The sequence below is a fragment of the Leucoraja erinacea genome, chromosome 22 (genome assembly GCF_028641065.1).
Source record: "Leucoraja erinacea ecotype New England chromosome 22, Leri_hhj_1, whole genome shotgun sequence".
Taxonomy (NCBI): Eukaryota; Metazoa; Chordata; class Chondrichthyes; order Rajiformes; family Rajidae; genus Leucoraja; species Leucoraja erinaceus.
The window spans coordinates 4,927,350-4,952,773 of NC_073398.1; the positions used below are offsets into that span (position 1 = coordinate 4,927,350).

Consider the following 25,424-nt stretch of genomic DNA (forward strand, 5'->3'; position numbering starts at 1 on the left):
AAGAGGAAGGGGGAGAGAGGAGGAGGGGGAGAGAGGAGGGGAGAGAAGAGGAGGAGGAGGGGGAGAGAGGAGGAGGAGAAGAGGAAGGGGGAGAGAGGAGGAGGGGGAGAAGAGGAGGGGGGAGAAGAGGAAGGGGGAGAAGAGAGAGGGGGAGAAGAGGAGGGGAGGAGGAGGGGGGAGAAGAGAGGGGAGAGAGGAGGAGGGGGGAGAAGAGGAGGGGGGGAGAGAGAGGAGGGGGGAGAGAGAGAGGAGGGGGAGAGAGGAGGAGGGGGGAGAGAGGGGGGAGAGAGAGAGGGGAGAGGAGAGGAGGGGGAGAGGAGGAGGGGGGGAGAGGGAGAGGAGGAGGGGGAGAGAGGAGGGGGGAGAGAGAGGAGGGGGGAGAGAGAGGAGGGGAGAAGAGGAGGGGGGAGGGGGGAGAGGAAGGGGGAGAGAGAGGAGAGGAGGGGGAGAGGGGGAGAGGGGAGAGGGGGAGAGAGGAGGAGGGGGGAGGAGAGGAGGGGGGGGGGAGAAGAGGGGGGGGGGGAGAGGGGGGGGGAAGAGGAGGGGGGGGGAAAAGGGAGGGGAGGGGGGAGAAGAAAGGGGGGGGGGAGAAGTGGAGGGGGGGAAGTGGAGGGGGGTGGGCGAAGGGGCGGAAGGAGAGGGGGTGGAAAAGAGAGGGGGGGTGTAAGTGGAGGGGGGGAGAAGAGAGGGGGTGGAAAAGAGGGGGGGGGGAAGAGGAGGGGGGAGGAGTGGAGGGGGGGGGGGTGGAAGACGGGGGGGGAGAAGAGGTGGGGGGGGAGAAGTGGAGGGGGGAGAAGTGGAGGGGGGGGAGGAGGGGGGAGAAGAAGAGAACAAATGAGGAGCCGGCTTACTATGTAAGTTTGTCAGGACCGTACGTGGCCACTGTTTGCAGACCTTGGGTGTCCACCGCTAAGAATTTCACTGTTCACAGTCACATTCCATTCCATACTAATAGACTAGGAACATTATTTTAGTGATACAGTACGGAAACAAGCCCTTCGGCCCCACCGAGTCTATGCTATCCAACGTTCCCCGCACACTAACACTGTCCGACACGCACCAGGGACAATTTACAATTTTACCAAAGCCAATTAGCCTACAAACCTGCACGTCTTTGGAGTGCGGGAGGAAACAGCAGCACCCGGAGAAAGCCCACGCAGTCACGTGGAGAACTTTCAAACTCCGTACAGACAGCACCCGTAGTCAGGATCGAACCCGGGTCTCTGGCGCTGTGAGGCAGCAACTCCAATGCTGCACCACTGTGCTGTCTGCAGCAAAGTGCTTGGGAAAAATAGCTGTTGTGGTTTTTTGTCCCCTCCTTTCTGTCCTGGGCCTCCATTGCCAGAGTGAGGCTACACACAAATTGGAGGAACAGCACCTCATATTCCCCATGGATAGCTTCCAACACAACAGTGTGGACATTTAGTTTAGTTGAGAGATACAGCACAGTAGTCATATAAAGCTGCATAATGTCTTCCTGACTGCTTCATGAATGCTGATGTAGGCATAACATGTTGCCAATGCTGATGGACTAGGCAGGGAGGAGCATTCTACTGCAACAGGGTCTGGTGCCACTGGAGTATTGCAGTTTTGGTCTCAAATGGAGGAAGGACTCCATAGAGGGAGTGCAGAGAAGGTTCACCAGACTGATTCTGGGATGTCAGGACATGAAGAAAGAGACTGGATAGACTTGGTTTATACTCTCTAGAATTTTGGAGACTGAGAGGGGATCTTATAGAAACTTACAAAATTCTTAAGGGGTTGGACAGGCTAGATGCAGGAAGATTGTTCCCGATGTTAGGGGAAGTCCAGGACAACGGGTCACAGCTTAAGGATAAGGGGGAAATCCTTTAAAACCGAGATGAGAAGAACTTTTTCACACAGAGAGTGGTCAATCTCTGGAACTCTGCCACAGAGGGTAGTTGAGGCCAGTTCATTGGCTATATTTAAGAGGCAGTTAGATGTGGCCCCTGTGGCTAAGGGGATCAGGGGGTATGGAGAGAAGGCAGGTACGGGATACTGAGTTGGATGATCAGCCATGATCATATTGAATGGCGGTGCAGGCTCGAAGGGCCTACTCCTGCACCTAATCTATGTTTCTATGTCTAATGGTCATTGTCAGTATTTAGTTAGACTCGAGGATCTGATCTACAGGGAGGTTGAGTAGGCTGGGACTCTATTCCTTGGATTTCTGGAGGATAAGGGGTGATCTTATTGAGGTATCTAAAATCATGAGCGGAATAGATCGGGTAGATGCACAGAGTCTCTTGCCTGGAGTAGGGGAATCGGGAACCAAGGTTTTTTAGGTGAAGGGGGAAAGATTTAATAGATATTTGAGGGAAACTCTTTCACACGCAGGGTGGTGGGTGCAGGGAACGAGCTGCCAGAGGAGGTAGTTGAGGCTGGGACTATCGCAACGTTGAAGAAACAATTAGACAGATACAGGGATAGGACAGGTTTAGAGGGATATGGGCCAAACGCGGGCAGGTGGGACTAGTGTAGCAGGGACATGTTGGTCGGTCAGTGCCCCAGATTCCAAACACAATGGGTCGAAGGGCCTATTTCCGTGCTGTATCTCTAAACTACACTAAACTTAGCTTTCAACCAATCCTTCAAAATTCCACCTTATTTACTTCAATTAACCTTATTGAATCCGTGAAGTGATCTGAAATATTTCCCGAGACTCATAAGCTGCAATAAAGGCTGTATATAACTCTGCCTATTGCCAGGAAAAATGTTGGTTCATTTAGTTTGGAGATACAGCATGGAAACAGACACTTTGGCCCACTGAGTCCACACCGACATGCAAATTGCCCTGTAAACACACACACACACACTAGGGACAATTTACAATCTTTACCAAAGCCAATTAACCTACAAACCTGCAATGTGGGAGGAAACATGAACACCCAGAGAAAGGTCACGTGGGAGAACGTGCAAACTCCGTACAGGCAGAATGTGTGGTCAAGCCCGAATCCGGGTCTTTCGGCACTGGGAGGCAGCGACTCCACCCCTGCGCCACCGTGCACTCCCCTAATGCAGTGTTAACGTACGGGGTGATCGCTGGTCGGCACGGACTCAGTGGGCCGAAGGGCCTCTTTTTAACCAGGCCGCAACTCTACCGCGCTGTCTTTGTACTGTGGTTGTATCTGCAAGTTAATCTTGCTCATGTTAAATGGAGGTATCGTGTGCTTCTGTGCTGCTTTACAGGAGAACAACTTGGATTGGTTTCCTCGGATGCGCGCCATATCGTTGGTCAGCAATGAAGGGGACAGTGAGCAGAACGAGATCAGGAGTTTACAGGATAAGTTGGATACCACCATGTATCTGGTGGAACAACTGTCAGGACAACTTTCAGAACTGAAAGAACAGGTAAAGTCGTCTCTTACACTTGGCTCAATGTCCCCGAACTTCTGAAGTCATGAGTTCATCATTGATAGGAGCAGAATTAGGCCATTCGGCCCATCAAGACTACTCCGCTATTTAACCATGGCTGATCTCTCTCTCTCTCTCTCTCTCAACCCCATTCTCTTGCCTTCCCCCCCATAAGCCGATACCCGTACTAATCAGGTCCTCCAGGAGCACTCTTCTGAAGTCCTCCAAGGGCTTTGGTGGGAATACAGATGAATAAATTGGCTAGGAAGTTCATTTTGCTCCACCATGAAGAAAGACCGTGGATGCATTTGATCTTCACCCTCTCGGCATTGGTGCATTCATCCTGTAGGCATTGTCCGCAAGGATTTTAGCAATGCATTCAGTGGTGCAGCGGTAGAGTTGCTGCCTTACAGCGCCAGGGACCACGGTTTGATTCTGACTGCGGGTGCTGTCTGTACGGAGTTTGTCCGTTCTCCCCGCGATCTGCATGGGTCTTCTCCGGTTTCCTCCCACACTCCAAAGGTTTGTAGGGGAATTGGCTCGGTATAAATATAAAATTATCCCTGGTGATAGTGTGTAGGATAGTGTTAGTGTGCGAGGATCGCTGGTTTAGTTTTTAGCTTAGTGTAGGGATTACAGGCCCACCGGGTCTGCGCCGACCAGCGATCCCCGCACGTTAACACAATCCTACACCCACTGGGGACAATTGTTACATTTACACCAAGCCAATTAATATACAAACCTGTACGCCTTTGGAGTGTGGGAGGAAGCCGAAAATCTCGGAGAAAACCCGCGCAGATCACGGGGAGAACGTACAAACTCCGTACAGACGGCACCCGTGGTCAGGATCGAACCCGGGTCTCCGGCGCTGCATTTGCTACCGCTGCGCCACCGTGACCGTTGGTGTGGACTCGGTGGGCCGAGGGGTCTGTTTCCGCGCTGTATCTCCAAACTGAACGAAACAAAGTGTAAAAATAATGGGACAAAGCTGGGGGAATGTATCTAACATTGAGGGTCAGATTATGCGATGCAGGTGACTCAGGCAGGTGGTTGAAGTCAGATAGATATTGGAGCTGGAGTAGCTGTTGGGGGTTAAGTATTGATGCAGCATAGAAACAGGCCCTTCAGCCCCACCATGCAGGCAGCGGAGACTAGTTCACTTGTCATCATGCTCGGCACAGGCATTGTGGGCTGAAGGGCCTGTTCCTGCGCTGTGCTGTTCTAGGTTCTACTTCCCGTGACCAGGAATGTAATTGTGGAATGGATGCAATAGGAACTTTCAGAAAGGAATTGGATTTAATGGAACAATGCTGGGAAAAACGCTGGAAGAAACTCAGCGGGCGCAGCAGCATCTATGGAGCAAAGGAAATAGGCGACGTTTCGGGCCGAAACCCTTCTATGGAGCGAAGGAAATAGGCGACGTTTCGGGCCGAAACCCTTCTATGGAGCGAAGGAAATAGGCGACGTTTCGGGCCGAAACCCTTCTATGGAGCGAAGGAAATAGGCGACGTTTCGGGCCGAAACCCTTCTATGGAGCGAAGGAAATAGGCGACGTTTCGGGCCGAAACCCTTCTATGGAGCGAAGGAAATAGGCAACGTTTCGGGCCGAAACCCTTCCGGGTTTCGGCCCGAAACGTTACCTATTTCCTTCCCTCCATAGATGCTGCCTCACCCGCTGAGTTTCTCCAGCATTTTTGTAAATTGTCCCTCGTGAATGTAGGATAGTGTACGGGGAACGCTGGTTGGGAGCGGACACGGTGGGCCGAAGGGCCTAGTGTGTCGCCACTGTATCTCTAAACGTAACTAAACTGACCGTGGCTCCTGGGAAGAGCCAGCACGGCCATGATGGTGGAATGGCCTCTTCTGATCTGAGCTTTGCTTGATTCCACAGATGACGGAGCAAAGGAAGAACAAGCAGCGCCTGGGCTTCCTGGGGTCCAGTACGACACAGGTCAACCACCAGGACACCACACACTGAAGACCCCCGCATTCTGGACCTCGCTCCACTGGCCTGGGCTGGGCTGGGCTGGGCACCACTGACTTACGCTGGCTATTGACACCACGTTTTGGACCACGGGATGGAAGCCATCGAGAAAGACTCGCCAATGGCCAAAGACTTGCTTTCACATCCACGCTAGGGGTGTCCATCGTAAGACCAGCCTACGCTCCATTCTATCCGCACTAACATGCATGGACGTGCTACGTAATGTGTCCATCAATTATCACCTTGGTGACTCATGGCTGATTACAAGATGGCTGCTGATTTTCATTTTAACTTCCATTTCATTCATTTGGAGAGGTGTAGGCATTTAATTCCATCCCTTGAGGAGATAGGTAGCAGTGGACATCTTCATGTTTAGGCGGGATTCTGAGGCGGAGGCATTCACGCGTGACCCCGCCAATGGTGTTGGCTCCTCGGCCAAGCGCATGGACCAAACGGCCAAACCCGCTGCCCCTCTCCTCCTGAGATGCATCGCCGCTGCTGCGACCCAACCACATGTTGGAGTCGGGGGGCGGCACGGTGGCGCAGCGGTAGAGTTGCTGCCCCACAGCGCCAGGGACCCAGGTTCCATCCTCATTTCAGATGCTGTCTCTGTGAAGTTGGTGCGTTCTCCCCATGACCTGCGTGGGTTTCCCCCGGGATCTCCGCTTTCCTCACCACACTCCAAAGACCTCCAGATTTGTAGCATAATTGGCTTGGTAAAAAATTGTAAATTGTCCCAAATGTGTGTAGGATTGTGTAAGTGTGTGGGGATCCCTGGTCAGCACGGACTCGGTGGGCCGAAGGGCCTGTTTCCACTCTATAGCTCTAAACTAAAAGACGTATGCAGTCAGGGTTATAGTAAGGGCGATATGGAGATGGTCTAGACATTCTCTCATTGGAGATGGTCGCGGTCTATACATGTTTGGATTCTCACCTTGAGTGATTTGAAGGTTGTCTCCGACTTCTCAACCCAGGTCCCAATATCATCCGAGTCTTGCTGTGGTCAGCAATGGATTGCCTCGTTCCTTGATTCCTCGTCCAGCAGCTGAAGATAGGAGAGATGCGGATGTTGCCCAGAGGACATCCTACCATGTTGTCCTGGGGCTACAATGAATAGTCTTCCCTTTCCTTTACACTGGCAATGCCCATGACCACTGCAGGACTCCCTCTCATCACCATTGGCCTCAGCTTTACAGTGTTCAGCTGAAGTTGGCCACGTACTGCCCCAGAGCTTGCAATAGAACATGGAAAAGTACAGCACAGGAACAGGCCCTTCAGCCCACAATGCCTGTGCCGAACATGATGCCAATATCAATTCTTTACCTGCGTGTTATCTACATTCTGCCATTCCCTGCCTGTCCAAAAGTCATCTAAACGCCACTATCGTACATCTGCCTCCACCACCACCTCTAGCAGCACATTCCAGGCACTCACCACCCTCTGTGTAAAGAAACTAGCCCAGTGCATCACATTTAAATGTTGCCTCTCTCACCTTAAAGCCATGCCCTCTAGTGTTGGACAATTCCACCCTGGGGGGGTAAGGCCTCCTATCTCAGCCTAATTTTATATACTTCTATCGGGTCTCCCCGCAGCCTCCGGCACTCCACGGCCTTGTCCAGGCCTCCACATCCTTCCAGGGCAAAGATGGCCAAATGGGATTAAAAGGGAGATGACGCCCGGCAACCTGCCCCCATCCTCTCCCTCCTTGCCGCGCCCAGACTCATCCTCCATCTTGGATGGAGTACCAGCCCCGACTCTCCCGGGGGAGGGAGGCCCGCCCAGCCCGGTCCCTGCTCGTCGCCAAAGAGGGGGAGGAAGTGGAGGGAGTTAGTGGCGGACACTGGACAACTTGAGTCCCGGTAAGAAGAACCGTGGTCGTCCGACCTTCCGCGCCCTTTGGGGTCGGCTGCGGGAGGAGCCTCCTGGGAACAAGGGCTGAAGATGGCCGGGCGCGGAGAGGGCCGACGGTCCACGGGACGAGCGGGATGGAGGTGACGGCTGCAACGGGCCTTTGCAGCGGCAGCTGGGACTGCAAAATGGCGCTCGAATGGCCTGAGTGGACTGTTCTGTACTAACCGGGGGATTGTGCTGACTTGCGTATGATGATTTGTACGCAAGAGAGGATATTTCACCGCACATCGGTACACAAGATAATAAAGAAACCATGGAACCTGTAAAGGGTTTAGTTCAAGAAGGAACTGCAGATGCTGGAAAATCGAAGGTAGACAAAAGTGCTGGAGAAGAAACTCAGTGGTTGCAGCAGCATCTGTGGAGCGAAGGAAATATTTCCTTTGCTCCATAGATGCTGCTGCACCCGCTGAGTTTCTCCAGCACTTTTGTCTTCCAAGGGTTTAGTTTAGTTTATTGTCACGTGTACCGAGATTCAGTGAAAAGCTTTTGTTGCGCGCTAATCCACTCAGTGGAAAGACAATACATGATTACAATCGAGCCATCCACAGTGTACAGATTCATGATAAAGGAGATAAGATTTAGTACAAGATAAAGTCCGATTAAAGATAGTTTGAGGGTCTCCAATGTGGTAGATCAGTTCAGGACTGCTCTCTAGTTGTTGATAGGATGGTTCAGTTGCCTGATACCAGCTGTGGAAAAACTGTCCCAGAATCTGGAGGTGTGCGTTTTCTCTTTTCTATATCTTTTCCCGATGGGAGAGGGGAGAAGAGGGAGTGGCCGGGGTGAGACTGGTCATTGATGATGCTGCTGGCCTTGCCCCAGGTGTAGATGGAGTCAATGGAAGAGAGGTTGGTTTGTGTGATGGTCTGGGCTGCGTCCACAATTTCCTGCGGTCTTGGATGGAGCTAACCATGCCGTGATGCATCCCGGAGAAAATGCCTTCCACGGGCGACCAGAACTGCGCACAATGCTCCAAATGTGGCCTAACTCCCACGAAGCTGCATCACGACTTTCTGACTCTTGTGATGTGGTCTTTACTAAGAGCCGCGCTTCCACGAGCAGGTACCTGAGAGACGTTGATTTTGTGCTGCATCTCTCTGCAACTGCACTGGGTAAGGATGGCAACGTTGGTGGTGATTATCTAAGCAGCTAGTGGAGCCATCGCTGTCGAGCCATGACCGGGACTATGGTTGTCAATGGCCGTGCTGGCGGTCAACCTGCCCGAACCTTGTGTCGGGCAAGTTCTACTCCAAGTTGTCCCCCATGTTCTGGGCACATCTGGGGCTGCACCTGACACAATCGGATCCCTCTTTGTTCTCGGCCCCACCACCACCGCCACGACCACACGTCATATCTCCTTATTCTCAGTGCCCCCACGCCGGGTCCATGTTTGCTTTCAGCCGCACGTCTGCCGTTCTGCTCTGCCTGCTTGGAGCGATTTGCTGGAAGGTCAATTGGCCATTGTTGGTGTGAGAAAATGGATCAAGAGGGAGTTGATATCCAGGCAAGGATGGGATGGATGGGATACTGAGGGGAATGGGATGAGGGGATGAATGGGATGAGGGGGGGGGGAATGGGATGAGGGGGGAACGGGGGATGGGGGAATGGGATGAGGGGGGGGACTGGATGAGGGGGTGAATGGGATGAGGGGGGAATGGGATGATGGGGGAATGGGATGATGGGGGAATGGGATGAGGGAGTGGATGGCGTGATGGAATGGGATGAGGGAGTGGATGGGGGAATGGGATGATGGGATGATGGGGGAATGGAATGAGGGAATGGATGGGGGAATGGGATGAGGGAGTGAATGGGGGAATGGGATGAGGGAGTGAATGGGATGAGGGGGTGAATGGGAGGTATTCTTTGGAGCAGGCACGGACCCAATGGGTCAAATGGTCTCCTTATCATCTCGGGCCTTTGTCCATTCGTCTACCTATCGAACCCCCCCCCTTAGCTGTACACACCAGTCACTTGCCAAGCTGTGTTCCACTCCCATCTCTCTTTTCTAAAAATTCCAACTACAATCAGTCTGAAGAATGGTCTCAACCCGAAACGTCTCCTGCCCATGTCCTCCAGAGATGCTGCCTGACCCGCTGGGTTACTCCAGCACTTTGTTTTTTTTTCTTTTCTCTATGGATGTGATCAGCTCTTCATGTTACCGGTCTTGTAATGAACCATGAGACAACAATAGTGTGTTGGCCAAAATAATGGCAATGTGTAGAATGGGCTCGCATTGCTAAATCCATGATTCCTGGAATAACTGGACCTCAAATGTAATGTGTGCAGGAAGGAACTGCAAATGCTAGTTTATACCGAAGATAGACACAAAATGCTGGAGTAACTCAGCAGGTCAGGCAGCATCTCCAGAGAGAAGGAATGGGTGGTGAGGAAGGTGGAGTTTGTACGTTCTCCCCGTGGCCTGCGTAGGTTTCCTCCGAGATCCTCAGTTTCTTCCTACACTCCAAGGATGTAGATGTTCGTAGGTTAATTGGCTTGGTATAAGTGTAAATTGTTCCTAGTATGTGTAGGTAAGATTGTGTTAATGTGCGGGGATCACTGGTTGGTTCGGAATCAGTGGGCCGAAGGGCCTCATTCCGCAATGTATCTGTAAAAGCGAAAAGAAAGGTCTCGCCCGAAATGTCACCTATTCCTTTTCTCCAGAGATGCTGCCTGACCCGCTGAGTTACCCCAGCATTTTGTGTCTATCCTCAAATACAAGTTCACTTTGACCTCTAGCGAAGGGGAGAGGAGAACAAGGGGCAAGATAGAGAAGGGGAGCATTAGATTATCACTGCCCGTCCTTCTAGATTGGGGCCACCAGGTCACAGTTGTGTTCCTGGCTGTCCATGGCTAAACTTTGACCAAATACTCTGTCCTGGATGCGCCAAAGCCGTTCTGAATGTATCTAACCTTTTGAAAGCAAAGGTACTAAAGCAGCGAAAAAAAAAATATTTTTATATTTTAAAAAGTTAATTTCCAAGGCTGTGTGACATTTAAAATATGAATTTTGTATATTGATGACGAGGCATTCCAGAACCAAACGGTTCTGACTTTTAAGGTGGTATTTGTACAGATTTAATTTGAGTACCTTGCGTGAGTTATAAAATAGTGGGAAAGCAATGGAAATCTAATAAATCATCGTTACAAAGCCTTTTTGCTGGTATTATTTGTATGGCCCCTGCAAAAGGGATGTGAAGCTATTAACTGGCTCAGAGTGAAATCTGAGTGTCTGTGTTTCTTTTAATAAAACCTATCTCTTTCAGTGCACAGGGATAGAGTCATAGTGTGATACAGCGTGGATACATTCGCTCCAAACAACCATATGCCCACCACCCTTTGTGTGAAAATGTTACCCCTCAGATTCCTATTAAACCTTTCCTCCCGCCTTAAATCTACGTCCTCTGGTCCTCAACTCCCTACTCTGGGCATCTACCCGATCTATTCCTCTCGTGATTTTGTACACCTCTATAAGATCACCCCTCATCCTCCTGCGCTCCACGGAGTAGCCTGCTCAACCTCTCCCTATAGCTTTTAATAAAAAGCTGTCACGGTGGCGCAGCGGTAGAGTTGCTGCCTTACAGCGAATGCAGCGCCGGAGACCCGGGTTCGATCCCGACTACGGGTGCTGTCTGTGTGGAGTTTGTGCGTTCTCCCCGTGACCTGCGTGGGTTTCCTCCGAGATCTTCGGTTTCCTCCCACATGACGTACAGGTTTGTAGGTTAATTGGCTTTGGTAAATGTAGAAATTGTCGCTGGTGGGTGTAGGATAGTGTTAATGTGCGGGGATCGCTGGTCGGCACAGACCTGGTGGGCCGAAGGGCCTGTTTCCGTGCTGTATCTCTAAACTAAAAATAGCTCAGACCTATCAGCCCTGGCAACATCCCCATAAATCTTCTCTGCACCCTTTCCAACTACAGTATCTTCCCTATAACATGGTGCCCAGAACTGAACACAATATTCTAAATGCGGTCTCACCAACGTCTTATACAACTGCAACATGACCTCCCAACTTCTACACTCAATACTCTGACTGATGAAGGCCAATGTGCCAAAAGCCTTTTTGACCACCTTATCTACCTGCGACTCGACCTTCAAGGAACCATGCACCTGTACTCCTAGATCCCTCTGCTCTACAACACTACCATTTACTGTGTAGGTCCTGCCTATGTTAGACTTTCCAAAATGCAACACCTCACATTTCTCTGTATTAAATTCCATCAACCATGTCTCAGCCCACCTGCCCAATCGATCCAGATCCTGCTGCAATTTTTGACAACCATCTTCACTGTCTACAATACCATCCACTTTTTTGTCATCTGCAACCTTGCTAATCTTGCCATGTACATTCTCATCCAAAACATTGATGTAGATGACAAACAGTAACGGGCCCAGCACTGAACCCTGAGGAACACCACTAGTCACAAGCCTCCAGTCCGTGAAACAACCTTCCACCGTCACCCCCTGCTTCCTTGTATGGAGCCAATTTTCTACCCATCTCTCCTTGGATCCCATGCGATCTAACCTTCCAGAGCAGCCTACCATGCAGAACCTTGTCGAAGTCCTGCCTGAAAAGTCGCCTATCCATGTTCTCCAGAGATGCTGCCTGGTGGTGTTTCAGGTCTGGATCCTTCTACAGACTGATTTATTGGGATCCTCTGCAAATCGTGCAGAGAAGATTTAAAGGCCTGTCCCACTGTACGAGGTAATTCAAGAGCCCTCCCGAGTTTAAAAAAAAATCAAACTCGTGGTAAGCACGTAGAATTAAGTAGCGGGTACGTCGGAGCTCGGAGATGTCTCTTAGCGGCTCGTAACGCTAACGGCAGGTACTCGGGAAACGCTGTAAGCTCGTGAAGATTTTTCAGCATGTTGAAAAATGTCCACGAGAGCCCCAAGTATCTACGAGCGGCTATTACCGTAATTCTCCGAGTTCGAATCAGGGGAAACTCGGGAGAACTCTTGAATTAGCTCGTACAGTGGGACAGGCCCTTTACGAGGATGTTGCAAGGACTGAGCTACAGGGAGAGGTTGGGTAGACTGGGAGTCCTTGGAGCGCAGGAGGCTGAGAGGAGACCAGCGACCACCCCATACACTAACTCCATCCTACACCCTAGGGACAAGTTTGCAACTTACCGACACCAATGAACCTACACCCCTTTTAGTAAACTTTGTATGAAACTATGTTAGCCTTTTATGAGGCTGGAGGAAGTTTCTTGTGCAATGAGGCAAGGCTGCGGTGGGAGCTAGGTGTTCCTGCTGGTGGTCAGGGAGTGTGCGGTGGCTGGCGATCAGCGGGAAACATATCGGCAGCAACCCCTGGCTTGGACCAGGCACTGTAGACTTCCAACAGAGTCCTGCTCTTGGGAGTTCAGAGTCACTGGGCAACATTTCCGTGCTAGCAATGACCCCGTGACCTGTGCCACAGTGTGGGGTACCAACAACTGGTGCAATGGTACGTTCATCATCATCATCAGCGGTCACTCGAAACGAGTATGACTGTCCTCTCCTCTCCATAGGGTCATCCACTTGTGGCTCTGCAGATGTCTGCGATCCACACACCTTGGTGCAACATGGCCAGTGGAGACAGGAGGTGGTTGGTAGTTGTCGAGCCCCCTTCTCTCTCTCTCGCTCCTTAAGATGCTGCCACTTGGTCTCTGCAACACGGCGCAGTTCCATTTCATGACGTGTAGCTCCTTCCTGCACGGATTTCCTCCAGGAGCTCCTGTCAAGTGCAATGTGCTCCCAGCTGCTCGATGTGATGTGGAATTTCTTCAGACTGTTCTTGAAAATACATTTCTGCATACAGTTCAGTACTAGCCTCACTGTACATTAACACCTAGATACATCTTAAGCATTTCAGATACAGTACATGTGTGTAGCAGTGGTACACTGAGTCTGCAGGAAGGAACTGCAGATGCTGTTTTACACCAAATATAGACGCAAAAAACCTGGGCTGGCCGGTTCTCCAGAGATGCTGCCTGACCCGCTGAGTTACTCCAGCTTTTTGTGTCCATCTTCAGTGTACAGAGTCGCCAGTTTGTTGCCATTTTCAAGTCCCAGCTGTTGTAAGTGCAGAAGGTAGACAAAAGTGCTGGAGAAACTCAGCGGGTGCAGCAGCATCTGTGGAGCGAAGGAAATGGGCAACGTTTCGGCCCGAAACCCTTCTTCAGACTGATGTAGGGTGGGAGTGGGGGGGGCGGGGAGAAGAAAGGAGAGGAGCCAGAGGGCTGAGGGAGAGTTGAGAAGGGGAGGAGACAGCAAGGGGCTACCGGAAATTGGAGAATTCAATGTTTATGCCGCTAGGGTGCAGACTGCTCAAGAGGAATATGAGGTGCTGCTCCTCCAATTTCCGGTGGTGCTCACTCTGGCCATGGAAAGGACTTAAACATGTTGTAAGTGCAGAGTTCTTAGTCTGACCATGAAGATCTGTTGTCCTGGTGATGTTGCAGGGTCGGGTTGTCCTCCGCCGCTGTTGGCCGTGTGCGGTCCACGTGCACGGCCTCTTGGAGCGGCGCCCGGTCCAGCCGAGCCCCAGGCTGCGGCAGGGCCTCCAACGGCCGGCCCGCTCCATCGCACTGTCTTCTTGGCTTTGTCTCCTGGGCCTCCTCCACTGTCAGAGTGAGGCCACGTGCAAACTGGAGGAACAGCACCTCATATTTCGCCTGGGCAGCTTACAACCTAGTTAGAGTGAATATGGAGAGGATGTTTCCACTAGCTGGAGAGTCTAGGAACAGAGACCATAGCCTCAGAATAAAAGGATATGCCTTCAGAAGAGATGAGGAGGAATTTCTTCAGTCAGAGGGTGGTGAATCTGTGGAATTCATTGCCATAGACAGCAGTGGAGGCCAAGTCAGTGGATATTTTTAAAGCGGAGATTGATAGATTCTTGATTAGTATGTGTGTCAGGGGTTAAGGGGAGAAGGCAGGAGAATGGGTTTAAGAGGGAAAGACAGATCAGCCATGTTTGAATGGTGGAGTAGACATGATGGCCTAAATTCTGTTCCTATCACTTATGACCTTATGAACAAGGGTCTCGACCCGAAACGTCACCTATCCATGTTCTCCAGAGATGCTGCCTGGCCCTATGAGCATGTATGTTGATTTCTTTAATTTCAAGACAGGGGTGGCTGCAGAATGACCAGACCACTGATTCATCCTGAATCACTTTATTCATTACTAGACAGCCAAATGTGTTTTTGTCAGACTTTCCCCACATGTGCTCCCCTTCTAGTTACTGTGGTCTACATATAAACGTCTACTGACTTGAGTCTTCACTTCCACCAAGTCCCACAAGATCATCAGGTCATAAGTGATAGGAGCAGAATGAGGCCATTTGGCCCACCAAGTCTACTCCGCCATTCAATCATGGCTGATCTATCTTTCCCTCTCATTCTCCTGCCATCTCCAGACACCCATACTAATCAAGAATCTATCTATCCCTGACTTGGCCTCCACAGCCGCCTGTGGCAAACAATTCCAGATTCACCATTTGCTGGTTTCCAAGTACAGTAAACCCTCGTTTTTATGTAGTCGTCATAACAGATTTGGGTTTTAGTGGACAGACATGCCGAACTTCACCGCCAGGCTGGCTGCTTCCTGGGCCATGCCTGCCGATGCCCCCTGGCACACATCGCCTTCTCAACTGTGTCTATTGCCCACACCATCACCACCCGTATTGCTGTATTGAGATCTTGGAGCTTTATAGCCTAGAGCAGGTAAAGCTTTGCCCTAATGTTTCAGCTGTATAAAGGCACCTCCGTCAGTGCAGTTCTTGCTCAGCCTGAATGTTATGGTTGGGTCTCTACACATGAATACAATATATTACACTTGGTTATATCGCACAATCGGCAACAATGGACACCATTCTCCTCAGCTATGGTCCATTATTATAGTTTAGAAATACAGCGCGGAAACAGGCCCTTCGACCCACCGAGTCCGCGCCGACCAGCGATCCCCGTACACCGGGGACAATTTACCAAAGCCAATCAAACCTACAAACCTGTACGTCTTTGGAGTGTGGGAGGAAACCGGAGCACCCGGAGAAAACCCACGTGGGTCACGGGTAGAACGTACAAACTCCGCACAGACAGCACCCGTGGTCAGGATTGAACCCGGGTCTCTGGCGCTGTGAGGCAGCGACTCTACCGCTGCGCCACCAGGCTGCCCATAATATAACAAGAGTTTCCTGCACTCACACTGCTCCATGGTGAGTGTTGATAGGAAGTGTTTAGAGGGATATGGGCCAAACACAGTAAATTAGGTACTCCCCTGAATCAGTTGAGAGCCCCAGCCCGTGGTCAGGATTTAAAAAGAACAATCGAAAATGTTCAGTGTCTCTGGCGCGCAAAAGGTGTGATGGCAGCAACTCTAAAACCGCTGACTCTCATGGGGTTTTATAAAGCAAACAATTAAAGGTAATGTTGATAGGAAGCGTTTAGAGGGATATGGGCCAAACACAGATAAATTAGAATAGAGTGGATGGGCCATCTTAGTCAGCATGGACGAGATGGGCTTTAAGGGCCTGTTTTTAAAATCATGTTTTATTGTGAATTATGAATATGACTCCAGTTTAGGCTATCCCGTGCCTCATTTACTTAAAATGGAACTCTTTAATAAGTTTGAAATTTGCTAATTCAAGAATTATATGCTTTAATTTCAGGTCATCCAGTTAGGGGTTTCAATGCAATCAACGATAACTGAAAATTTCATTCAGTTCTCACATGAATCAGGTTATCCTTTTGACTGTCCATGATCACAGCTTTTTTGTTATGTCCATAGAAAATCAATAGGGAACAAGATGCTAATTTCCGAGTATGAAAATGGCCATAACTTTTTAAATACTTGAGATATGAAGGAATTAGGTGTCAAAGTAAACATTTTTAATCTGATGGCATAAATTACAGACTGATTTTTTAAATCTCAAAATTTTGTAACATTGGATGGGTTTTAGTCAGCATGGACCCGAAACCTGTTTCCGTGCTGTATGACAGTTCTCATCCCTCCACAGACTGTTAACTGCCAAGAAAGTAACCACAGGGGAAATGCACAACTTAGACACATGAACCAATCCTTTCTGCAAGGGAAGCTGGGAGCGTTTTAAATTTGAGGCAATATCCAAGAAGGAAGGTCAAAGTCACAAAACAAAGTGTGAAGGTGGGTCACGACCCAAAACTTTGCCTGCTCAATCCCTCCACAGATGCTGCCTGACCCACTGAGTTACTGGAATAGATCGGGTAAATGCCCAGAGTCTTTTACACAGAGTAGGGAAATCCAGAACCAGAGCACACAGGTTTAAGGTGAGGGGGAAAAGATTTAATAAGGAGCCTGAGGGGGCAGCCTTTTCAATCAGAGTGTGTAATGCCCCTGTCCCACTTAGGAAACCTGAACGGAAACCTCTGGAGACTTTGCGCCCCACGCAAGGTTTCCGTGCGGTTCCCGGAGGTTGCAGGTGGTTGCCGGAGGTTGCAGGTAGTGGAAGCAGGTAGGGAGACTGACAAAAACATCCGGGAACCGCACGGAAACCTCGGGTGGGACGCAAAGTCTCCAGAGGTTTCCGTTCAGTTTTCCTAAGTGGGACAGGGGCTATAGAGTAACTCAGTGGGTCAGGCAACATCTTATGCCTGAATCTGAATGTCTAAGTTTGTGTTCATTCGTGTAAGCGATGCTAACGGCATTGCGAATTGGAGTGCATGCCTGTATGCGTTTCACATGCATAACAAAATGCACGGGTTTTCCAAGATTAGTTTTATATTCCTTGGGAGACAAGATATTATCACCAAACAGCTGCTGCTTTGGGCTGCAGGCAAATTTGGTCATCTAGCCACAGGCAGATATAATTAGTGATAAGATAACTAAATGTACTATTAAGACAATTAAATGTATCTTGTATCTCTTGTATCTTGTTACATGCTTCACCTGTGACCAACATTTCTGTTTGCAATTCCGATAGAGAGGCTTGTACTGGGACCTGACGCAGAGGCTGCTTTGCTTAGAGTCATACAGCACGGAAACAGGCCCTTCGGCCCAACTCGTCCATGCCAGCCAAGCAGCCCCATCTACATTAATAACGCCTGCCCATGTTTGGCCCGTATCCCTCTGAACCTTTCCTATCCATGTACCCATCCAAATGTCTTTTCAATATTGTTTTTGTAGGAAGGTCAGCATGTCCCCAACAACTCTCACCAACTTCTACAGATGCGCCGTAGAAAGCATTTTATCGGGATGCATCACAGCACGGCTCGGGGAACAGCTCCACCCAAGACCGCAAGAAATTGCAGTGAATTGTGGACGCAGCCCAGACCATCGCACAAACCAACCTCCCTTCCATTGACTCCATTTATACCTCACGCTGCCTCGGCAACCCTACCTGCATAATCAAGGATGGGTCACACCCTGGCCACTCCCTCTTCTCCCCTCTCCAGGTAAAAGGTATAGAGGTGTAAAAACACACACCTCCAGATTCAGGGACAGTTTCTTCCCGGCTGTTAGCTCAGGCAACTGAACCATCCAACCACAATCTACAGAGCGGACCTGCTGAACATCCTGGACTATTGACTACGCGGGGTCCTGTGACTCTGCCCGGCTCGGCCTGTGGACTCAGGAGCCCTCCGGCAGCGGGAGGCGGCTGATCAGAAGGTCCGTTAGGCTGCTCACCGTCGGGGTTCGGCGTCGGCGTTCCACTTGAGGGCCTGAACATCACCCGGGGCGGCGACTGTGCTCGGATACACTATGGGTGGGGGGAGGCTGGCTGGACTATGGCTCCTCACCTGGGTGCATTTATGTTATGGTGTCGTGGACTTTCTGTGTTTGTGCTTTTTAAAAATTTTTTAATTCCGCTGATTTTTTTTTAACCGCCACATTTCGTTGTCTCAAATTGAGACACACAATACAATAAAACAAAGCCTTTTGACACTGTAGCCTTTTCACTGTACAGCACATGTGACAATAATCTAAACTCAAACTTAAACGCAGTACCGGCCTAAACTACCTCCTCTTGTTTGCAGCTTGTTGTTATACCCAGCATCTGAAAAGGTTGCCCCTCAGGTTCCTATTCCATCTTTCCTCCCTCATCTTAAACCTGTGTCCTCTGGTTCTGGATTCCCCTGCTCTTGGCAAAAGACCCAACCTATTCCCCTCATGCCAAAGCACACAGAGTGTTAGAGTAACTCAGTGGGTCAGGCAACATCTGTGGAGGGAATGGACAGGCGAGGTTTTTGGTCGGGAACCTCGTTCACACTTTGTTTTGTGACTTTGTGCTTCAGGGTAATGACTGGAGCTCGGATTTTGCCAGACGTGCCTTTTCATGCATTTTTGACGATTTCACCAAGATGCCCTTTTCACGATCGAGGGCGTAAATCAGCCTTTGTTGGCCGTCTTACCCGGACCTGACGCCGAAGGACAGGAAGTCGAAGCCGAGAGGCCGAACAGACACGATGTCTCCTGGAACGGGATTGGTCTGACACCTTGTCAGTCATCGACAAAGGTCAGCGATTGGTCCAGACCCCCGCGCCCATTCGGCGTTGTGTCCATTCGGCTTGGTGTTTCGGGTGGGCACCAGTGACCTCAGCTGAGGTAGAAATAAGTTTTTCGCAACTGAAGCCCATTCTGTCTGACAGACGGCATCGTTTAACACCAGATAGTAATTGCGTGCAACCAGGCAACTTTGGGCATGTAATATAGCATACCTTCAAATTATAATTCTTAACCATATTTTGGTGGTGTAAATACATGCCTTTTTATGTCAATAAATGCCTTTTTTCGTGCTTTTTTGTAGTTTCATTATGCCTGCCTAATCCAGAGTTATTTAGTTCCTGAATATCCTGGCTCTAGTAATGACCTTTCGTCTTGGGTATTGCATCAAATACCTCCCAGCCTCTCTAGCACAAAGGATTGGTTCATGTGTCTTTGTTCATTCCCCTGACCTACCTTCCTCTCCCCTGCGGTTAATTTCTTGAATTATTGAACAATTTATCTGCGTTGAAGAGTTAATATTAAGTCATGAGATGAACATGAGTCATATTTAGCAGCTGCTGAAACCTGTCCATTTTTCCCAGCGTTGATCCAAAATATAGCAGAGGCTCCGTCAATCTCTCTGTTAAATTTGTATTGTTGTTGGTTTGTCTCATTACAATATCCACCAGAACCCTATAAACATTTATATAATGACTTCAAACTACTTTTATTGTAATGTATTAATAAATAATAATTAATGAATAATTGATTATTAGTTTTGGGGCTGCACCGTGCTGCAGCGGTAGAGTTGCTGCCTTGCAGCGCCAGAGACCCAGGTTCAACCCTGACTACAGATGCTGTCTGTATGGAGTTTGCACGTTCTCCCTGTGACCACGTGGGTTTTCCTTATTTTTTATTTTATATTTTTATTTTTTATTGAAAGCACATGTACAAATGATAATACACAACAAACTGGTTACAGAGATTCATAGCAAAAGGATTTGAGTATAGGAGCAGGGAGGTTCTACTGCAGTTGTACAGGGTCTTGGTGAGACCACACCTGGAGTATTGCATACAGTTTTGGTCTCCTAATCTGAGGAAGGACATTCTTGCCATAGAGGGAGTACAGAGAAGGTTCACCAGACTGATTCCTGGGATGTCAGGACTTTCATATGAAGAAAGACTGGATAGACTTGGTTTGTATTCGCTAGAGTTTAGAAGATTACGGGGGGATCTTATAGAAACTTACAAAATTCTTAAGGGGTTGGACAGGCTAGATGCAGGAAGATTGTTCCCGATGTTGGGGAAGTCCAGAACAAGGGGTTACAGTTTAAGGATAAGGGGGAAATCTTTTAGGACCGAGATGAGGAAAGCATTTTTCACACAGAGAGTGGTGAATCTCTGGAATTCTCTGCCACAGAAGGTAGTTGAGGCCAGTTCATTGGCTATATTTAAGAGGGAGTTAGATGTGGCCCTTGTGGCTAAAGAGATCAGGGGGTATGGAGAGAAGGCAGGTACAGGATATTGAGTTAGATGATCAGCCATGATCATATTGAATGGCGGTGCAGGCTCGAAGGGCCGAATTGCCTACTCCTGCACTTAATTTCTATGTTTCTATCTTACCTGGCTTAAATTTTTTAAGTGTTTTTTAAAGAAAAGAAATAGAGAAAGAAAGGAGATTACAAATATTGAGATTGTGGAGATAGATCCGGGAGATGTTGAGTATAGTTGTTCATCTAGACTCAAGTTGTGACTATAATTTTGTGTTAAACCAATTTACATTTTTTTAAATTCAATAAATGGAGACCATATTTTAAAAAATAGTCCTGGTTTGTCAATTAAGAGAAATCTTATTTTTTCCAAAAGCAAGGTCTCGATCATTTCCATAATCCACATTTTAATTGTGGGGGTTACTGGATTTTTCCAAAATGTAAGTATTAATTTTTTCGCAGTTATTAGACTGTAATCAAGAAAGTGTCTCTGGCCCGCGTGGGTTTTCCGCGGGTGCCCCGGTTTCCTCCCACACTCCAAAAACGTACGGGTTTGCAGGCTAATTGGCTTCGGTAAAGGTTGTAAATTGTCCCTAGAGTGGAGGATAGTGTAAGTGTACGGGGTGATCGCTGGTCGGCACGGACTCGGTGGGCTGAAGCGACTGTTTCCACGCTGTATCTCTAAACTAAACATTCTTGCTGATGGGTGGGACTAGGCTCATTGGGAGGCTGTGAGTTGGATTGGATTTGTCCTGCTATTTGTGAGCAGGACATTGCTGGGCAATACTCCCCAGGGTCAGGGACATGCCAGTGTCGTACCTGTACCAGAAGCACTTTGTCTGGTGACACAGCTGGATCTGCGGCATTCCTTCAGCATGTTATATTCCGCTTGGCAGCCCACAACTACCAAGCAGAGGCAGGGATAGATAGATTCTTGATAGGTGAGGGTGTCTGGGGTTATGGGGAGAAGGCAGGAGAATGGCAGGGCAAGTTAGATCAGCTATGATTGAATGGCGGAGTAGACTAGATGGGCCGAATGGCCTAATTCCGCAACGATCATTTATGACCTTATGGACCGAGCGGTATGAACACTGAAATCTCCAATTGTAGGTATCAACCCACTCACCTCATGAACCCCCCACGAGACTCACCCCCCCTCCCCCCCTCACCTCCCCCCTTAGCTGTGCTCTTTCCTTGACCCCGTTCTCTGAGTAACATTACTGCGTATGTGCGCTACATTAAATGGTCATGAACACACATTCCACCCACTACATTCCAGTCCTAGTGGCAATCAAAATCATTCCACCGGCTTCAGGCTTCATGGCTATCTTGAGGCCGTGTCGATGTTATATAAACCCAAGCCTATTTATTATGTAACTTGGACAAAACTTCTATGTTGAAGGTGTGAGAAGGAACTGCAGATGCTGGTTTACACCGAAGGCAGACACAAAGTGCTGGAGTAACTCGGCGGGTCAGGCAGCATCTCTGGGGAGAAGGAATGGGTGACGTTTCGAGTCTGGACCCTTCTTCAGACTGAGAGTAGAGGGGAGGGAACTGGGGGTAGGATGACCAAGGATGGAGTCCATAATGGCCCATTGTTAGTTGGGGTAACCCCTGCATTCCATCTCTCCCGCCCCCAGTTGTCCTGTTAGTTCCACTGTTCATATCCTTGTATCCCATTGTTATCAAGCCGAGCCAACAATGGACCATTGTGGGCTCTACCCTTCCTTGGTCATCTGTTGCCGGCCCTGCATTGTTCTACCTCCAGTTCCCTTCCCCACCACTTTCAATCTGATGAGGGATCCCAACCTGAAATGTCACCTATTCCTTTTTCTCCAGAGATGCTGCCTGACCCACTTTGTGGGGTCTACCTTCTATATTGAAGGATTGTATTGTGTGTTCCCCGCTTGTTAGTGAATGCGTTCACTGATCATGCTCACAAGTGATAGGAGCAGAATGAGGCCATTTGGCCCATCAAGTCTACGCCGCCTTTCAATCGTGGCTGATCGTGATCATATGTGGTGCAGAGTGGGTGCAACCTGTAGAGACGCTGCCTTATAGATCTGGCGACACGGGTTCAATAGACAATAGGTGCAGGAGTAGGCTATTCTGCCCTTTGAGCCAGCACCGCCATTCAATGTGATCATGGCTGATCATCCCCAATCAGTACCCCGTTCCTGCCTTCTCCCCACATCCCCTGACTCTGCTATTTTTAAGAGCCCTATCTAGCTCTCTCTTGAAAGCATCCAGAGAACCTGCCTCCACCGCCCTCTGAGGCAGAAAATTCCACACTCACCACTCTCTGTGAGAAAAAGTGTTTCCTCGTCTCCGTTCTAAATGGCCTACCCCTTATTCTTAAACTGTGGCCCCTGGTTCTGGACTCACCCAACATCAGCAACATGTTTCTTGCCTCTAGCGTGTCCAAGCGCTTAACAATCTTGTATGTTTCAATGAGTTTTCCTCTCATCCTTCTAAACTCCAAAGTGTACAAGCCCAGCTGCTCCATTCTCTCAGCATATGACGGTCCCACCATTCTGGGAATTAACCTTGTAAACCTACGCTGCACTCCCTCAATCGCACGAATGTCCTTCCTCAAATTAGGGGACCACAACTGCACACAATACTCCAGGTGGGGTCTCCAAGTTCGATCCTGACCTCGGGCGCTGTCTGTGTGGAGTCTGCATGTTCACCCTGCGACCGTGTGGGATTTCCCTGGGCGTTCCGGTTTCCTCCCACATCCCGTATGTGGGTTAATTGGAGGTTGTGAATTGCTGAGCTGTGCAGGTGAGTTGTGAGTTGTGTCGGGGAGTGTTACAGACAGGAGGCAGTGGTTGCGAATCTGGGGAGGTTGGGGTTACACAGGGGGCGGGAGTGCTTCTTTTTAACAGTGTTTATGGGTCACCTTACTACTGATAGGAGGCAACAACATGTGAAGGAAGGAACTGCAGATGCTGTTTATTCCGGGATAGACACAAACAGCTGGAGTAACTCAGCGGGTCACGCAGCATCTCTGGCGAAAAATGATGGGTGACATTTCAGGTCGAGACCCTTCTTCACACTGGAGTTCCGCAGTCTCAGCTGTCCACTCCATAAGACCATAATACATTGGAACAGTATTAGGACATTGGGCCCATCATGGCTGATCTATTTTTCTTCTCCCTGCCTTCTCCTTTCATTCTGAGGCTGTGGCCTCTGGTCCTGGACTCTCCCACTAGTGAGGCTTTGCTTCCTCTTGGCAAGAGCCACCCTCAGCTTCAGAGCCCATCGTGTCCGTGAACTGGGCCGCGCAGTGGAGGAAGATCAATTGATCCCAGGAATGAGTGGGTTAACCTATGATGAGCGTTTGTCGGCACTGGGCCTGTACTCGCTGGAGTTTAGAAGAAAGAGGGGAGACTCTCATTGAAACGTACAGAATGGTGAAAGGCTTGAAAAGAGTGGATGTGGAGAGGATGTTCCCACTAGTGGGAGAGTCTAGGATTAGAGGTCATCGCCTCAGAATTAAAGGTGGGAGATGAGGAGAAATGTTTTTACCCATAGGGTGGTGAATCTGTGGAATTCTTTGCCACAGAAGGCTAGGGAGGCGAAGTCAGTGTATATTTTTAAGGCAGAGATAGATAGATTCTTGATTAGTACAGGTGTCAGAGTTTTAGCCCTGTCCCACGGTACGAGTTCATTCCAAGAGCTCTCCCGAGTTTAAAAAAAAAATCAAACTCGTCGTAAGCACGGAGAATGAACGTAGCGGGTACGTCGGAGCTCGGGGACGTCTCTTAGCGGCTCATAACGCTAACGGCAGGTACTCGGGAAGACTCGCAAAGATTTTTCAACATGATGAAAAATGTCCACGAGAGCCCCGAGTACCGACGAGCGGCCATTACCGTAAATCTCCGAGTTTGAATCAGGGCAAACTCGGGAGAACTCTTGGAATGAACTCGTACCGTGGGACAGGGGGTTTTCATGTGGAGAAGGCAGGAGTATGGGGTTAGGAGGGAGAGATAGACCAGCCATGATTGAATGGCGGAGTAGACTTGACGGGCCGAATGGCCTAATTCTACTATTCCTTATGACCTTATAACTCTACCGGAATTGGGTTATTTAGCTGCATCCACCAAGCCCTTTAAAGAAAAACAAACTTAAGCACAGCGCTCAAGGCCTGGCATAAACAGACTGGCTAGCGGTGGTCTATAGGGCTCTCAAGACAGTCAGGTCTTTATAAATGTTTCTGTCAACCCCACCCCCCTTACTCTTTATTGCCTGTGACCTTGATTTGATGGAACGTTGAGCTAACCACCGCCATGGGTTGTTTAACTAACAAGCTGTGGTTAGTGTTTCAATTGAGTAGTTTTATAGCACAGTATATTTTTTTTCTGCATATATACGATGGATTTTGTGGGGAGAAAAAGTCAAAACATATGACCCCAATTATGTACAAGGAACTCTGTCTCTGGAACTGGTGCGCTACAATGCTGAGAACTATATTCTGCACTCTGTATCTTCCCCTATTGCACTTGGCTTTGCCTTGATTGTATCTATCAGGGACAGACACAAAATGCTGGAGTCATTCAGCAGGTCAGGCAGCATCTCTGGAGAACATGGATACGGATAGGCGACGCTTCGGGTCAGAGCCCTTCTTCAGTCTGAAGCTATTCAAACAGATATACCATACACAGATACAATCAGTGCAGACTCATACACAATAGATAGAGCAAAGGGGAAGATACAGAGTGCAGGATATAATGTAGACAAAAATGCTGGAGAAGCACAGCGGGTGCAGCAGCATCTATGGAGCGAAGGAAATAGGCAACGTTTCGGGCCGAAACCCTTCTTCAGACTAATCGGGGGTGGGGTGGGGGGGGGGGCGGGGAGAAGAAAGGAAAAAGGAGGAGGAGGAGCCCGAGGGCTGAGGAAGGGGAGGAGACAGCAAGGGCTAACAAAATTGTGAGAATTCAATGTTCATGCCCCCAGGATGCAGACTCCCCAAGCGGAATATGAGGTGCTGTTCCTCCAATTTCCGGTGTTGCTCGCTCGGGCCATGGAGGAGGCCCAGGACAGAGAGGTCGGACTCCCCAAGGATATAATCCTCAGTCTTGTAGCGTACTGGTCCCTTAGACTTAAGGGCCTGTCCTACTTGGGGATTTTTTTTTGACGACTGCCGGCATCATTGACTGATTAACGTGCAGCGTTTTCTCAAGTGTCGCAACATTTTTTTTGTTGCCGCTG

The 25,424-nt window shown here is 49.3% G+C and overlaps 1 protein-coding gene across 2 annotated transcripts in view; it reads left to right on the forward strand.

The window, feature by feature from the left end:
- The window catches only part of itpr2 (inositol 1,4,5-trisphosphate receptor, type 2), a 387,486-nt gene that overhangs the window by 217,627 nt on the left and 144,435 nt on the right, over positions 1-25,424 (forward strand). The window contains exons 55-56 of one of the 2 annotated variants that reach the window (XR_008725216.1): positions 3,211-3,372; positions 5,267-8,092. Coding sequence is in view for 1 of the 2 variants with exons in the window: in XM_055652809.1 (XP_055508784.1) it covers positions 3,211-3,372; positions 5,267-5,353 (249 nt within the window). In the remaining variant the exon portion in view is untranslated. Of the gene's footprint in view, positions 1-3,210; positions 3,373-5,266; positions 8,794-25,424 lie in introns of those variants that run through there. The other variant, XM_055652809.1, reaches the window with a different exon arrangement.